The sequence below is a fragment of the Ziziphus jujuba genome, chromosome 1 (genome assembly GCF_031755915.1).
Source record: "Ziziphus jujuba cultivar Dongzao chromosome 1, ASM3175591v1".
Lineage (NCBI taxonomy): Eukaryota > Viridiplantae > Streptophyta > Magnoliopsida > Rosales > Rhamnaceae > Ziziphus > Ziziphus jujuba.
This window is the reverse complement of record NC_083379.1, coordinates 20,039,655-20,056,218: the sequence shown is the minus strand read 5'-3', so window position 1 is coordinate 20,056,218 and position 16,564 is coordinate 20,039,655. Positions and strand designations below refer to the sequence as shown.

The 16,564-nt window shown below is 29.6% G+C and overlaps 1 protein-coding gene and 1 non-coding gene across 2 annotated transcripts; one reads left to right on the top strand and one right to left on the bottom strand.

The window, feature by feature from the left end:
- Positions 1-35: 35 nt before the first annotated feature.
- TRNAD-GUC (transfer RNA aspartic acid (anticodon GUC)) lies at positions 36-107 on the bottom strand. Its single transcript has one exon. It is a non-coding gene; the product is annotated as a tRNA-Asp (tRNA).
- A 12,190-nt stretch (positions 108-12,297) lies between these two features.
- LOC107423039 (putative FBD-associated F-box protein At1g61330) lies at positions 12,298-14,963 on the top strand. Its single transcript, XM_016032555.4, has 3 exons — positions 12,298-13,859; positions 14,072-14,236; positions 14,442-14,963. The coding sequence occupies exons 1-3, from the start codon at positions 12,873-12,875 to the stop codon at positions 14,796-14,798; spliced, it is 1,509 nt and encodes a 502-aa protein (XP_015888041.3). The 5' UTR covers positions 12,298-12,872; the 3' UTR covers positions 14,799-14,963.
- The last annotated feature ends 1,601 nt before the right edge of the window (positions 14,964-16,564 follow it).

The window sequence follows — 16,564 nt, the reverse complement described above, 5'->3', positions numbered from 1 at the left end:
CCCAAAGAAAAAAACCATTAGAAAAAGGGAAACACCGCCGTTGCCGGGGATCGAACCCGGGTCACCCGCGTGACAGGCGGGAATACTCACCACTATACTACAACGACTTAGTGACCACAAGTTCAATATTTTAATTTAGGTATTTTTTCAAGAAACACTTCTTATTCATTTTCTTATTTATTATGGCAAAAAACCAAAAAAAAAAAAAAAAAAAAAAACTTTTTTTTTTAATAGTTAAACTTTAAACAAATTAATATTAACAATAAACTGAAACCATCCTTTATTTCTTATTTTACCTTCAACTTTCCAAAACCATTGCATTGCATCCAAACTTTGTGTTTTTTTTCCACTTTATTCCAATTTATAATAAACATTTAAATTTTGAATGAAATATACTCAATGTAGAAATTATTCGACTTTCAATGGAGGTATTTAGGAGGAAAACTTTCAATTGAGATATTTAGGGGGAAAACAATTCTCAAATCTAGATGGTATGGTGTTTAGGTATACTACCTCTTGAAAAAATGGGATAGGTGTTTAGGTATACCACCTCTTTTAAAATGGGATAACGTCAAAGGAGACATAGCCCATAAATGCAATATGATTTTTCCGAACATTGACCTTCACCAGCTAACTTTACACCCACCCTTTTATCAGTGACATAAAGAAAATTCTCATATGCAAGGCTATGTGGAATAAAATCCACATAAACATTCCAATTCACAATAGCAAGGACAAAGATAACCTTATTATTATTATTTATTATTTATTATTCAACCGATATCAATAAGTTTAAGAATTATTTTGCACTAACTATCCCCATTAGAGGTCACATTTGCACATGAAGAATTTTTCATCCAGAATTTGGATATATATTGTCAACTCAAGTAAAAGTGGACAAAAATAAAAATAAAAATAAATAAAAAAATTAAAAGAAAAATTTGGATGTGTTGTGATGGTTTAAAAGATTAGAGGCAAAATAATAATAATAATAAAAAGGATAGTTTTATGGGGTTTAGTGGCATTAAGCCAATAATTGACATATTGATAATTTCATACTACCATTTTCTTTCCTTTTTCTTATTTTTTATTTATTTATTTATTATAAATATTATTATTTTTTAAAGGGCATACTACCATTTTCTTTAGTGAAGATATAGAATTTGAATATTCTCATTCTCAATATAAAAAATAAGAAGTAAATGTTGACTTGAGGCATGATTTTCATTAACGAAATTAACTTCAAATGATTTGAATAATAAATAGAGTAATCACAGGAACATTAGAGTGTGTTTCTAAAATCCATTTGACATGTCTATTTGAGACTCGATTGGCGAAGATATAATTGAAGTAGGTTGCGTTAGTTCAATTTTATATTTGGTATGGATTTTTTTTATGATTTTATCGACTACATTTTATCAAGCAGCATATGATGCTCAATGGCTGCATACAAGTGCTAATTTACACCCAGGCAATTGACTGTTAAGCAAAGCATAAGTAATAATTGTTATAACACCAACTGCAAAAGATTAAATTGGTGTAATGTTAAAAATAAAAAAATAAAAAAATAAAAGAAGAAGAAGACGATTTTAAAAATAAAATAAAAAAAGGAATACGAAAGATCAAAATATTATATAAAATACAAAACAATATATCACTATAATATCAAAGCTTCCTTATATTTTCAGGATACACAACATATTGTAAAACCGAATTACTATCAAATTACTTAAATTGGTTCAATTTAATATGTTGAATAGATCTTTTGATGCAGGTTTTTATGTAAGCAAATAACAAATGTTTGTATTTTGTATATTAACAGGTAAGGTTTAAAATTTCAATATCGATGAAAATATCGAAGGTTAAAAATATAAAAAATTTCATGAAAATATCAGAAAGTATCAAATATCAATAAAAATTTATTTTAAAAAATGAAAATTTTTATTGAAACTTTAGCATTAGTTTATTTAAGCAATTATTTATCAAATTGATTATAAAAATTACAAAAATATTAAATACATATTATATTTTTCTAAATTAATTTAATTTATAGTAAGCGGTAACGATCATAAATGAACTATTATTAATAAAAATAGATAAATAAATAAAAAAGAGTATATATTTAATAAATTGTTTATTAATTAAGATAAAAAAAATCATTATAATCACATTATATTTTATAAATATCATCTCAGTACTCATAAAACTCTTAGATAATTTAAAATTATTGGTGTTTTTCGTTTTCATTTCAAGATGTGAAATGTAAAAAATGATGATTAAAAGATGTATATTCTTAATAATTTTTCATGTAATTATCAATATGTCAACCATAAGAATCTTGTATTAAATATAGTTGCCCTTTATATTTAGTATAATATATTCTATCATCTTTTTTATTTTTATTTGCTTAATATTATTAAATGAAATTCTATCAATACCAATTTTACATAATATTGTATTTTCATGTTATTATTTTATGATATTATTTTCATTATTATATAATCAATTATGAACTTGTAATTATGTGACTCTAATTAATCTATCTTATACAAAATATATATCAAGTATATATATATTTTATCATGAATAGAACTTATCAAGGTTATTGAATTTAATTTACTCCATTTTATTTATATCATTAAATACTTAAAAGCTAATCAAAAGGTAATATATATATATATATATCATTAAAGTTAATTTAGTAAAATAATTTACTGAACATTAATAAATTGTTAAATTTTTTATAAAAATTTTTTAAAAAAATTCATATATATTTCTAAAATTTTCATGAAAATTTCATAAATTTATATAGAAATTTCCAAAATTTCGATAAATATTATGGATTTTTAATCAAATTGTTAAGGATTTAATGTGGATATTTTGAGGGAAATTTCTATGGAAATTTTGGCAAAATTTTAGAAATTTTGATAGATATTATGAAAATCTTATCAATTTCCATTTGAAATCTAAATTTTATTTCGTCCTTTTAAAAAAATAAAAATCTTGAGAAAAATTTTGATATTTAAAACCTTGCAACAGGTACCCTACAATTAAGCAAAATAATCTATTTAACAATCTTAAACATGTGTTCTCGACAAGTTTAAAAGTTGAAACAAATATAACATTTTCTTAATTATCATATAGTATCCTACATACATTTGTTTTTCCATGGATTTTTTCTCAATGCGTTTAGACTTAGCATTTAAGCTTATCTCACAGCTAAAATTGTATTTGATAATCATTTTTAGGTTGAATTAAGTCAACCAACAATTATATATAATGATCATATGTTCCATCATTTGCCTTACTAACATGAGCTTGTTGTGAAGATGATTTTGAATTGTATGCCACAAGATAATTTTGTTAATATCATCCTTATTATCTTTGTCAATGTTTGTAGTTATATCAACCAGAGTTTTTGTTGGAAAATTTTGGTATTAAAACCATAATAAATTATTGTTACAACCATTTTAATGGCTTGTTAATTGGTTTTTAAGTTGAAAAATATAAAGATTTGAATATATTTGTAACGGTTATCAAATTACAAGTATTCAATGAAAAACATTTTAATCATTTTAAAAACCATATCAAAATCATGCTTGGCAGACAACTTTACTAGAAATTCCCATGAATGTGGGAATGTCTTGCCAAAGTTATTGTACCCACACAAAATAAGAAACATAATGATGGAGATCTGGATAAAGAAATTTATATAGAGCAACTTAAAGGTTTTTTCACTCTAGGATAAGGAAAGAAAATTTGTAAATTTGTGGAGATATTCCAAGATTATCAAAAGCATGTGCTTGTAAAAAACATATATTGTGGTAGTCAATATACAATTGACAAGATACAATGAAACACATATAATGGCACGTCTAGAAATATACATCATAGACACGATGTTGTTTGATAACTAATATCAACTAGAGGTATCTATGTTGACCATGTAAAACCAAATGATTGTTGGAGTTAAATAAATACACGGATTGTAAAACTTATATAAGAAAATTCCATTTGATATTAACAATTAATATGTAAAAATACTAACCTCCAAACGCAAGATAAAATCAAATCTATAAACCTGCAAAATAGAAAACATAATAGTAGTGCCTATAATGGAAAACCAGCTCTCAAACCCTTCTTTGTCTGATCTAAATTATCTCTCTAAAAATCCTAATACAAATACAGCATGTATCTCACTTACATTAACAATAAAACCTCAGCTTTTTGAAAGGTAAAGTCATGTGCAAGTCACATGACTTACCTATTAATTTGAATACAAACCAAAATAATTTAATAATAAATATAATAATGATAATAATAATGAAATATGGGTAAGTCAAATGGGCTTCTAAAGACAGCTCGCCCTCCAGTCCAATAGACCAGCTGGAGTATTACAAAGAGAGTGTGTCGAGGGCCCTATTACATGAATTAGTAAGTAAGCCAGTTTTATTAATGGCACAAATGAGCCTTGTAAGTTAGTAATTGATTATATCAAGTCCATAAAATATTTATATATATATATATCTAATATTCTTCTACTTGGACTACATAATCAGCACCACGTATGTATCATCCAAAACTCACTTATTACATAATCTTCCAAAACAAAACACGATTCGTCTAAATATATAACATGCCAATAAGGCACAACAATATACTAGAATAGGTAGTAGAGATTCTCTCAGTAAATCTCCTAAAACTAAATACCGTTTCAACTGAGCACTTTGCACAAGTGAAGTCATTAATGAAGGTAATAAAGTATTTATAACCGCCCAAAGTAGTTGGTGTAAAAGGTTTATATATATCAGTATAGATTAACTCCAAAACATCTCCACACCTAACTATCTTATCATTTCTAACTTTGGAAGTTAGCTTCTCTTTTACACATTTTACACAAGTTGACAACTCAAAAGAAATTAAGATTATGAAGCATTCCATCCTTCACCAATCTTTCCATTCTGTGCCTAGAATATGTCTCGAACGCTTATGCCATAAAATGGAGGAATTATCATTAACTTTTGGGCATTTGGAAGCAAAAAATGAGATGAATTGAGACCATTACTAAATAAATCAAGTTAATATAAATTACTATATAAAGATCCAAAACCAACAACTTTATCATCCTTATACAGATTAAATTTGTTATTACCAAACAAAAAACTATAACCTTGATTATCCAAAAGAGAAACAGATAACAAGTTTCTTCTTGTAATTCTAAAACATATCCTGTGATAAGTTTCAACTTGATTGTTCCCATAATATCGACCTTCACTCTTAAGTTATCTCCCATGTAAACATACTACTCAAGATTGATTGGTCCCCTTTGACTTATCATCTCCTACAATGAATTAATAACATGAACTATTACTCCAGTATCCCATCACTAAGCATTCATAGGCATATAAATAATATTGGTTTCAATCATCAAAATATTACCTTTCTTCTCTTGCTTTTCTTTCAATTTCCAGCAGTCTACCTTCTTGTGTCCAACTTTGTTATAGTAACTACACTTTCCACTAAAATACTCCTTCTCTCCTAAAGGATAGGTACCATCCTTATGCCCTTTGGATTTCATACCAGAAAACTTTTTCTTGTTGGACTTAAACCCCTATCCCTTTTTTTGGAAAAACTTCTTATACTTGTCTACCTAGTGCGGTATCATAGTAAGGGATCTCAACTTATTTAACTTAATATCATCTTCTTCCTTGACAAGAATGACAGTCAACTCCTCCATGTTACATTATTCCTTTTTGGTATTCAGACTTGACCTTATACTATCATACTGAGATAGAAGGTTCCTCATTATAAAATTCTCATTATAAAATAAGTTAAAAACTCATGTCCAATATCCATCTTAAGGTCCTTGAGCTTGTTATAATAAGAAGAAAGTAATATAATATGATTCCTCACTCCTTTAACCCCATCATACTTAGTATTGTTCAAAACGTTCAAATAATAATACTTCTCATTCATATTAAACTTAATAAACTTCTTTCCTCTCTCCTCAAGAAGCTTCTTTGCAATGTCCACTTTTGGAATACTTGGATATATGGATTCATCCATATAGTTCTTCATCATCATCATATAATACTTGTTAAAGTGCTTCCAATCCTAATAGAATTTTTTGATTGTAGCATTACTCTCATCGGTTGGTATCTCTGGTGGATCCATCTCCAAAGCCAAATCTAATTTCATAAAATTCAGGTTCATATCCAGAGTTTTCTTCCATTTGTAGTAATTTGTCCCATGCAACTTCATCATGGTTGTAATTGATAGAACATTTAGGGTGCTACTAGCTGTAAAAATAGTAAACACAATAAATCCTTTAAAACATAAAATAACGCAATTATTATTTTCCAGTCCTTTAACATAAAACATAAAATATAAATATCGTTAGGGTCTTTATAGCACTAAAGAAATCCTTACACGGACCAATGATAGTCAAATAAATAATTACAATCCAATGTATTGAATTGAATTACCGGCAAGATAACTCAGAACCTACAATTCATGGCATTCAATCAACTTCTACTGTCATTTCAAGCATCATACAAAGTAATTAAAGCCATCGACAGGGTAGCCTAATTATCCGTATAGACTTTGTTAATTAGTGAGAGATAATTAACATATTGGCTGTTTCATGAAATAAGTAAATACAAGAGCATCCTATCAACTATGCCAATATTGTATTAACACCCATAAACTGGCTGAAATTAGATTTTACGATAGATAAGACCTAAAATTCTATTTACCATGTCAACATATATTACATTGGCATGCATAATGTAGATAAAATAAGTCTTATGATAAGTGAGCTCCTAACATCCCATACTACTATACCAATTAGGCATAAAGCTTCCTTAGAGTAAGCTAACACTGTTAAATTCTGACCATAAGCATTTTAATTTAAAAGTTGGAATTGAATTTTTTTTTCTTAATTTATCAACAAAAGTAAGAAGCAAAATGAATAAATAAATAAATAAACTGAAGTAACAATTAATAAAGAAATTTTTTTTTAATAAATGAGCCACCGACATCCACATGATGATGTCGACGTGATGATGTCAGCATGTTGACATCACCACCATGGTTTAAAAAAAAAAGATGTGCTAACATCATCATACTAACATAAGCCAAGCTCGCCCATGTTGTAACGTTTAACATCATAGTGATATCAGTGACACGTCATGCTGATGTCATCATGCTGCCATCATAACCACCGACACATTGTTTGATGTCATGTTGACATTAGCATGATGACATTAACACTGCCAAACAACATGTCATTTAGGTCTCCTTTCAAAGCCAGTAGGATTCGCAGGTTGACTGCCATTTTCGGCCTTTCCAGCAGTGATCCAATTTTCTAGTGATGGATAAGCATAATCCAAGTCCAATTTTGAATAATTTTAACCCAAAACAATGAATAATCAATTTGAACATACATGGGTTTTAAAGGATTTGTATGTTTCACATCAAATTAGGGCTTAAAGAAATGTATTCCATTCCATATAGAAATAAATTCCATAATACCCAGGTCATGAATCTATTAGAAATAATTTTTTTAAAATGGAAATATAGCTGGATTATTTCACAAAAAAAAGACATATTTCACAGAACATGTAATCTCGCAGATCCAGTATAATTTATATATGTATACAAATCAAGGAAGGGAAAAAATAAAATAAAGGAACATATATATTTGGATCACATAGATTAATGGCCTATGTATATATATGCACAATCAATGTAATAATTTGATACATATATATAACATATCATGTTTGACCAATAATAAATTATACAATTTGGAATTTATTATGTAGGCTCTGATAGCAATTGTTGGAGTTAAATAAATACGTGGATCATAAAACATATATAATAAAATTCCATTTGATATTAACAATTAATGCGTAAAAATACTAACTTCTAAATACGGCCATTAATAAAATCAATTCTATAAACCTACAAGATAGAAGACGTAATGGCAATGCCTATAATGGATACATTGCTTTCAAACCCTTCTCCCTCTTATCCAAATGATCTATTTGAAAACTTTAATACAAATACAGCATGTATTTTCTCACTTACACTAATAATAAAACCTCAACCTTTTAAAGACTAAAGTCATATGCAAGTCAAATGACTTATCCATTAATTTTAAAACACACCAAAATAATTTAATAATAATAATAATACTAATAATAATAAAAATATGGGTAAGTCAAATGGGTTTGTAAAGAGGGTTGGTCCTCCAGTCCAATGGGCCAACTAGAGTATTACCGAGAGTGTGTACCCAAAGACCCTACTACATGAATTAGTAAGTAAGCCAGTCCTATTAATGGTATAAATGAGTCATGTAAATGAGTTACTGATTATGCCAAGTCCACAAAATATTTATATATACATATATATCTAATAATGATAACATTGTGGATCTGCTAACCAAATGATTAAATAGAGAATTAGTTGTGAAATCATAAGAAGAATGGACCAAAGTGCATGAAATAGAAAATACATACAAGGAATACCTAACCTAGTTGATTATAGATCTCAAAATCAAGGTTCAAATGGACAAGTAAATTATAAAGATTAAGCTAGATCATACTGGAATTATTCTCTTGTCCATATCTATGATGTAACAGTGGTGCCCGTTGGAAATAAGGTAGAACTGTACTTTTAATGATTCCTATGTATTAGGGAGATTGAGTGGAGTAATGCAAATTACTCTCAAATGGGAGATCACTATGTAAGAGTGAAATGATACCACTTTGAAAAAGAATTGTAAATGGCTCAATTTTGAAGAAACTCTTGCAGAGCCAAAGAGATGTTTATGGCCATAACCAAAATAGCAGTGAGAACTGAAATGTGTCAGGAACGATTTTTGTGTGAGGTATATCATAGTTTACACAAATGATAGAAAGGTTTAAGAACACTGCATTTATTATTAGGTAGTACAGTAAATATGTTTTCATAAAAGAAAGTTCAAAGAGCAATACCCACCTAATTTATGCAGGTTCTGACTATAAGATTTTGCCACTAGAGTATTTTTGTTTTATTTTTAGGACTCAAGTTTCTTTTTAAGTCATTTTTTTAAATTCATTTATGTGGATAATTGTAACAGCTTAGACCATCCGCGTCCGATATTGTCCTCTTTGGACCTGGAGAATTCTCTTATAACCCAGCCTTCAAGGTTTTGTCAAAATACGCCGTACGAGAAATGAATCCACACCACCTTATAAGGCGTGCTTCGTTCCCCTTTCCAATCGATATGGGACTTCACAATAATTGTTGAAAAAATTTAGTATTAAAATCATATTAAAGCCTTGTCTGGTATAGCTTTTACTTTTGGTTCTTCTTTACTTTTTTAGAAGTACTTTGTATGTTGATCCTCTTTCTTCAAATGCTTTACCTCTCATTGCATAAATTCTCTTAGTCTCTCAGCAGTCACGGATAAGTCTCTTGGTCTCTTTCCTTTTTAAATGTTTCTAGCTTCCCTGAGGATGCCTTTTATACATAAACTTGGATATTCCTCGACTCACGATCTCTAGGTTGAGCTCATCATCAGTGCTGCTTTGTTTGTTTATTGATATTATCCATATGCTAGGATATATCCACATGGCTTTTATCAAGGGGTTCATACTAATTAGATTATTCAGGTCGCTGATTCCTCTCAACATGGTTCGAGGGCAAATCCTTTTGTCTCCTCTGCTTATTGAATAAGGAGTCTGGTCTTATTCTTGAGACAAGTTTGGGAACAGTCACCTTATTAGCTCCTGATTAATATGATTTGCCTCCTCTGATTACTGATTTGCCTGAACAATGAATTGGACCATATAGTTCATCTTCTCTTGCATGTTTGAGCAAACCATTTGCAGAGCCGAAATCTATGCTTCAGGACTGGCTGGTATGAGTTGTGAAGGCCAATTACTGTATGGAGTCAACATCTTTGGGGTCAAAAAATCGTATCATCAACTGTTGAACTAACTCGGGTTCTTTTATAGTTCTTTTGCTAGTACAAATCACACAATTTTTATAAAAGTACCCTATTTGACATGCCAAACTTTTGATGTATGAATTTAAACCACCATAAGCCATTGGGTTATGAGCTAAAATCTAATGTTAAATGTAAAACATAGAGAATGTGAAGATTTCTAGGGCACTAATGTAGTGCCAGCTAAAGATACTCCAACGATTAAGTTATATGGTACTCTTTGAATGCCAAAGCCAAATTATAGGGTTTCTATAAAATTTGTGTGTGTACTTAGTCATGGAGAATGAGAAGGTATTTATAGATTTTGGCATTGGGTTTTCTTACTCCTCAAGAAACTTGACTCTAAGCATTGACTTTCCTAATTTACATGATTTGGAGAATTTAGCACCTACAATATTATTGTTCTATGAAAAAAGCATATTTTCATTTTTGAACTTTTGAACTTTGAAGGAAAAAAATTTCTGAACTTAACTCATCCAAATGTACTCTTAACATTTTGTTTAAATTATTATTATTTTATTTATTTATTTTTCTTTGACTCTTGTTGAGCTAAGAAATTTTAGAAATACAATTTATAGTTAACTATATATGAATATCAAAAAATATAATAATTGTTTCTACTCCATATGGTATATGCTATTATTATTTATTTTCAAACATACATTATGATACGAGGTTACCAGAGACATCTATAACTATTGTCCAAACTTTGCAAGGTCATGATTACTAGTACATGCACATAACAACACTTATCAATATGTGGTCCTGTCATTATTATGATTTTATAATATTTATCTTTAATTAATAATTACCAACATTGGATATTTTATATATATATATATATATTTGAAAGAGAAAAATTTAAGAACATTATTTTACAAGTATAAATGATAAATCAGAAAGTTCGCCTTCGATAAGTGTGTCATTAGCCATTGAGACTTCTGTCTTGCAATATTTGCAGCATTTGTAGGTGTTCCCTTACCGCTAAACACTATGAAAACATGGGAACCATGCCAAGCTGCAAACTTTCTCGTGCGATAAATCTTTTTAAAAATTATATATCCTAAATAAATACAATATATTTTGGGTAAAAATCGGTTATATTTTCTGTCTTATAATCATCATTCCTCTTTTTTTCCCTTTTTTTTTTTTTTTTTTTTTTTTTCTTTTGGTGAATATAATCGTCACTCCTCTTGTTTCTAAAAAGACTCGACAACTCGTACAGTACTTAGGTACATTGTATTTGTTTTCAAAAATAAATCCATTGCCAAAATAATAATGATATTTAAATTAAGGCCATCGCAAAATATTTACAAGGTTAATTATATAATAACAGAGAGTGTTTTCATGAATTTTTTTTAACAAATTCCATCTTCTCTATCAAATATTCTCATCCAACCGTATATAAAAAATAACAATAATACAAATTGTGTATAAATGCATATCCATAATAAAAAAATTTAGTGAAATATGATATTAGTTGTTTAACACTATAAATTTACAATTGTGCTATAGTGTGTAGTTACCATCGATTTATTATCAACAATACCACTAGTTTATTATCGATAATATACTGAAATATATAATACTATTAGTTTATTATCTTTTTTTTTTATTCTTTTTTGCTAAGATACTATTAGTTTATTATCAATAATATACTTAAATATATAATTGATACAATTTCTTATGGTGTGGAACTTAATAAAATTTTATGAAATTATACATTTTGCATTTTTGGATAAGACTAATCTAATTGCTAAGAATATATTACTCATCACCACTTGGACGATGGACCCATGTAATTACAGAACTAAACAAATTTAGACAAATATTAAGATAGAAATTTATTTATTGCAAAAAAATAAGAAAATTTCTTTAAATGCTTTTTAATAACAAAAAATTTTTAATACTTACAAGTTCATCGAAAAATCAAACCTTGATCAATTGCATAATTTTTAATTTTTCAATCAATTACATCCTTACTGGTATATAAAAATGTTTTGAGAATAAATGCAAAAACTTTAACACTATGCAAACAAATAAGTAATTAAGTTAGGTACCAAAATTAACAATAATTATTATAAGAATACTGATTTTCAGTGGATATCTACATAAACGACACCAAATCAATGAGGAAAACATTTAAAGTGGGGCTCATCCTAACCAGATAACGTTCTAACAAATCAAATTAAAGTTTCTATTAAAAAAATAAAATTAAAGTTCAACCAAAAAAGCTTTTATTAATATTCTAAAATTTAATGAGTATCCAAATCACTTTTTACACATTAAAAATATATATATATTAACATTTACTATCCAACTCAGCTTCCATGCAAGAAAAAAAATAAAAGAAAAAAAAAGAGGGAATTCCTTTCCTTCAAAAGGCAAACTTCACCGGTCACTGTTAACCACCAAACCTGTAATTACGACGCCGTTTTATGCTCTTCGCATGCCTTCCGAGGCTCACTGCTTTACCTGTTGACCCGGTATCCTAGTCAAACACCATTGCCACGTCACTTCTTTGCCTGTTGATCCGGTATCCTAGTCAAACACCGTTGCCACGTCACTGTTTTATACCTGAGCTAGCTTAGCTGTTGAATTTAAAGTCCAGAGATTTTGCCAGAAAAGGGAAAAACCAGCCAAAAAGCTGAAATTTCTCAACAAAAGCTCCATTTAAAAAAATAATAATAATAAAATCAGAATCAAAATAATAATGAAAGCAGCCATTAAAACCCTAAAGCCTCCTAAATCTTCTCATCTTATATTATTAATTCAAAGTTATCATATTTTTTTCCCGTGGATTTTCCATCACTTTCCGTGCAAGATTCATGAAAGAAAAAAAAAAAAAAAATAATTAATCTTCTTCTTTTTAATTTCAATGGCTGCTTCTTCACAAAATAAGATGAGTAGCCAAATAGCACTGCCAATTCAGCCACCACAGAAGAGAACCAGGAGGCTTCTTCAACCTCACAACCTCCCTCACATTCTTCGCGCCGCTACCGACCTGATTAATGGTGCTAATAACCGTAATTCCTTCAATCTTCCCGACGATATCATCGAAAATATTTTCTCCTTTTTGCCCATCAAACATGGTGTAAAGATCGGCGTTGTATCCAAAAGATTCAAAACCTCCTGGCTTTTCAGTCGGAAATTGCTTTTCGACAGAGATTTCGCCAGGCCACTTTCCCGGCATGATTTCATCTCCATAGTCAACCGCGTCTTCGATTCCCATACGGGTTCCAAGATCCAGTGCTTGCGATTGTATTTCGATCCCACCGGGTCGGAATTCATGGTCCTTAACTGGATCAAGAAATCCACAGAGAAAGGCGTGGAGGAGCTGGATCTTGATTTTCTACAAGCCAGAGATCCTTTCAATCTTCCTTGGAATTTCCTGGACGTTGAGTCCGTGAGAATCTTGAAGCTCTGGTACTGTGTGATAAATTTTCCGACGCAGCTGAAAGGTTTGCGCTTGTTGAGCACCGTGATTTTGAGGAAGGTCGATCTCAACCAAACGCTCATCGAAACTCTGATTCAACATTGTGCTCTGCTTGAGACTTTGGACCTCACACAGTGCGATGGGATTCGTGAATTGAAGGTTCTCGCTGGGACTTTGAAAAGATTCAAGGTTTTGAAAGTTGGTAATTGTTTTGACATGTTTAAAATTGATATAGATTCCCCAACTCTTCAATCGCTTTATTATCATGGACCTGTTCGTGACCTCAAGGTTGCTAATCCCTCCCAATTGAAAGATGTGATGTTGAATTTCACTCCCTCTAAAGGGTTTATACGGTCTTCCCAAGTCGAAAATCTTGTTTCTGATATTTCTCGTATCACTCTCTTCACTACAACTAGTACATTTCTTGAGGTATTTATATATGTTCTCTAATTATATTGCCTGATTGACGCCCAATTATAAAATTTTTGAAAATTATGAGTCTAGAGAGATTGCCTACGCCTAGCACAAGCTGAGTGCAGCAAAATAAAAATATATTTATATATATATATATATATATAAATAATTGTTTTTTTTTTTTTTTTTTAATCCTCCTTGGTTGTCTTCTTTGTGATTTTGGTTAGGGTTTAACCACGAGGATTCGAGAAGGGGTTTTCAGAGACTTACACTACTGCTTTTGGAATTTAAAGGAATTTCAGTTGTTCATGGAAGGTGCAAGCTATTGCAATCTATGTGATATTGCTTCTTTTCTTGCAAAATGCCCCCGCATAGAGAAACTATTTATCGATGTGAGTGTTCTGAATATATATATACAAGTTAAAGCTTCTAATCAATATTGATTTTCTGTCTCAAATTTACCACTAATTAAATTAATATGCTTTTTATTTATTTTATGTATTCTTGCAATCTGCAGCTTAATGAATTTGCTTCTAATCAATATTGACTTTCTCTGAACTACTAGTTAATTAATATAATTTTTATGTATATTTGCAGCTTAATGAGTTTTCTTTTGAATGCGGACTTTATTGGGAATTACATCAAAAGCAATTGCTGGACAAGTATTCCGCCTTTTTCTATTGCTTGAAATTCATCAAAGTGAAAGGTTTTAAGTTTCAAAAACATGAACTGGAATTGGTGAGGTATTTTCTAGGCAAGGCATTATTGTTGAAAACTTTAGTTTTAGTGTTTCCAAGAAATGGGCGTGTCACAACCATTAATCCTCCAGAAATTCCCATTTACAACAGCCTTTTTCTGTCTTGGAAAGTATCTCCAAATGCCAAGATAGTTATATATGAGCATTTCAATGACAGAAGTTCTTTTCATCCTAAACAGTCAAAGATTTGGTTCTAAATTCTAATGATGGTCATATGGAAACTATATGCCATTTACTTTTTCCTATGATATATATACACACACACATTGTTACACAGTGCAAGAGGTTTAACAACAATTCTAGCTATCATTGAACTCATTTCTAATATAAAATGTATGTACAATAATTTTGCAGCAAATCCCTTGAAGGTTTGGAGGGTTTGGGGTTATATATACAAGTGTTTGGAGGGTTTGGTGTTATATATACCAAGTGTTCAAGTTTGCCATAATATGATGTAAGAAGACATGAATATACATAACCGCGAGGTCATATTATGTTGTAAAAAATAATTCAGGACAAGTATAAAATTAAAATTCTTCCAAAATTAAAAAAAGAAAAGAAAAAGAAAATAAAATTTGGATGATGTCGATTAGAAGTAGGTTATATATATATAGTCAGATAATTGTATAGATATAATTTATTATTGGATAATTACCAAAAATAAAATTTTTAGGTATTGAATATTTTATTAAATTATTTATTTTATTTTATTTCTTTTAAAGGGTTGTTAGAAATATAGTTTTTTTTTTTTTGGCCGAAATTAGATGGTTTTTGATTTTTAAGTACCTTTGATAAATGATAACCCTATACTATTAATCATTCACAAAAAAAAAAAAAAAAAAAAAAAAGAAAATCTTAAAAGGCATCCTAGAAAAAATGGTAGAGAAAATGGTGGATGATAATCCAAGGGATAGGCATAACTGGTTATCTGAAACTTTGTGAGCCTATTGAACACCAAAGAAATCTGACACTGGTACAATACCTTTCGCACTCACGATGCTGTTCTACACATGGAAGTACATGTGAGGTCTTTACGAATTGCTCAACAACATAATATTGGTCCAGCCGAATACAGTCAAGCCATGATGCAAGAGATAGAATACTTGGAAAAAGTGAGATTGGCTATGCTGGATCATCTCTAGATGCAGAAGAAAGCTGTGGTAAGGGCCTATAACAAAAGGGTACGATTCAAAGTGTAACACCTCAACTTGACAAATTGTCCCAAATTTGAATTTTTGACTTAGTTTGATCAAGGTTGACTAGGATTGATCAAGTGGATTCCATGGTTGACTTTAATTATGAGGGGAATTTCATGTTGATCAAGTATCATGGCAAAGTACTCGTCGATACGAGTTTATAAACTAGTAGTATGCCAAAATCGGATCTAAGAATAGCATATTATGGTCAAAACAAGATACAATCCGGATTGATCGGTGAGCCTATAATTGGTTTTTTATTTATATGGATTTTGACGTTGAATCTTGTACTATGTGGTAGTGCTCATCAATAAGAATTTATAGACTAGTGGCACGTTTAATTTGGATGTATGTTTAAAAAGTTACGGGTCTATAAAATTGTGCTTAATTTTTTTTAGATTAATTTTACTGGATAGTGAAATATTTAAAAGAGTCCTGATGGGTGCTACATGGTGCCAATTGCAACATGTCACCAACCGATGGTGCCATGTGTCACCATAAATTAATAATAATAAAATTATTATTTAAAATATTGATAAAAGTACATTTTTTTATATTTTATTCTCTCTCTCTCTCTCTTCTTCTTTTCTTTTCGTGTCACCATAAATTAATAATAATAAAATTATTATTTAAAATATTAATAAAAATAAATTTTTATATTTCACACACTCTCTCTCTTTTTCTTTTCTTTTTCTTTTTCTTTTTTTTTCCTTTTCTTTTCCCCTCCCTCTCCCTCACGTGCCACTCTCTCTTCCCCTCTCCCAAAA

Bases quoted from the DNA above. Each gene is read 5' to 3' on its own strand.
- LOC107423039 (XM_016032555.4), top strand. From the start codon at position 12,873: ATGGCTGCTTCTTCACAAAATAAGATGAGTAGCCAAATAGCACTGCCA. The intron at 13,860-14,071 runs GTATTTATATAT...GATTTTGGTTAG, and splicing joins CAACTAGTACATTTCTTGAG to GGTTTAACCACGAGGATTCG. The intron at 14,237-14,441 runs GTGAGTGTTCTG...GTATATTTGCAG, and splicing joins TAGAGAAACTATTTATCGAT to CTTAATGAGTTTTCTTTTGA.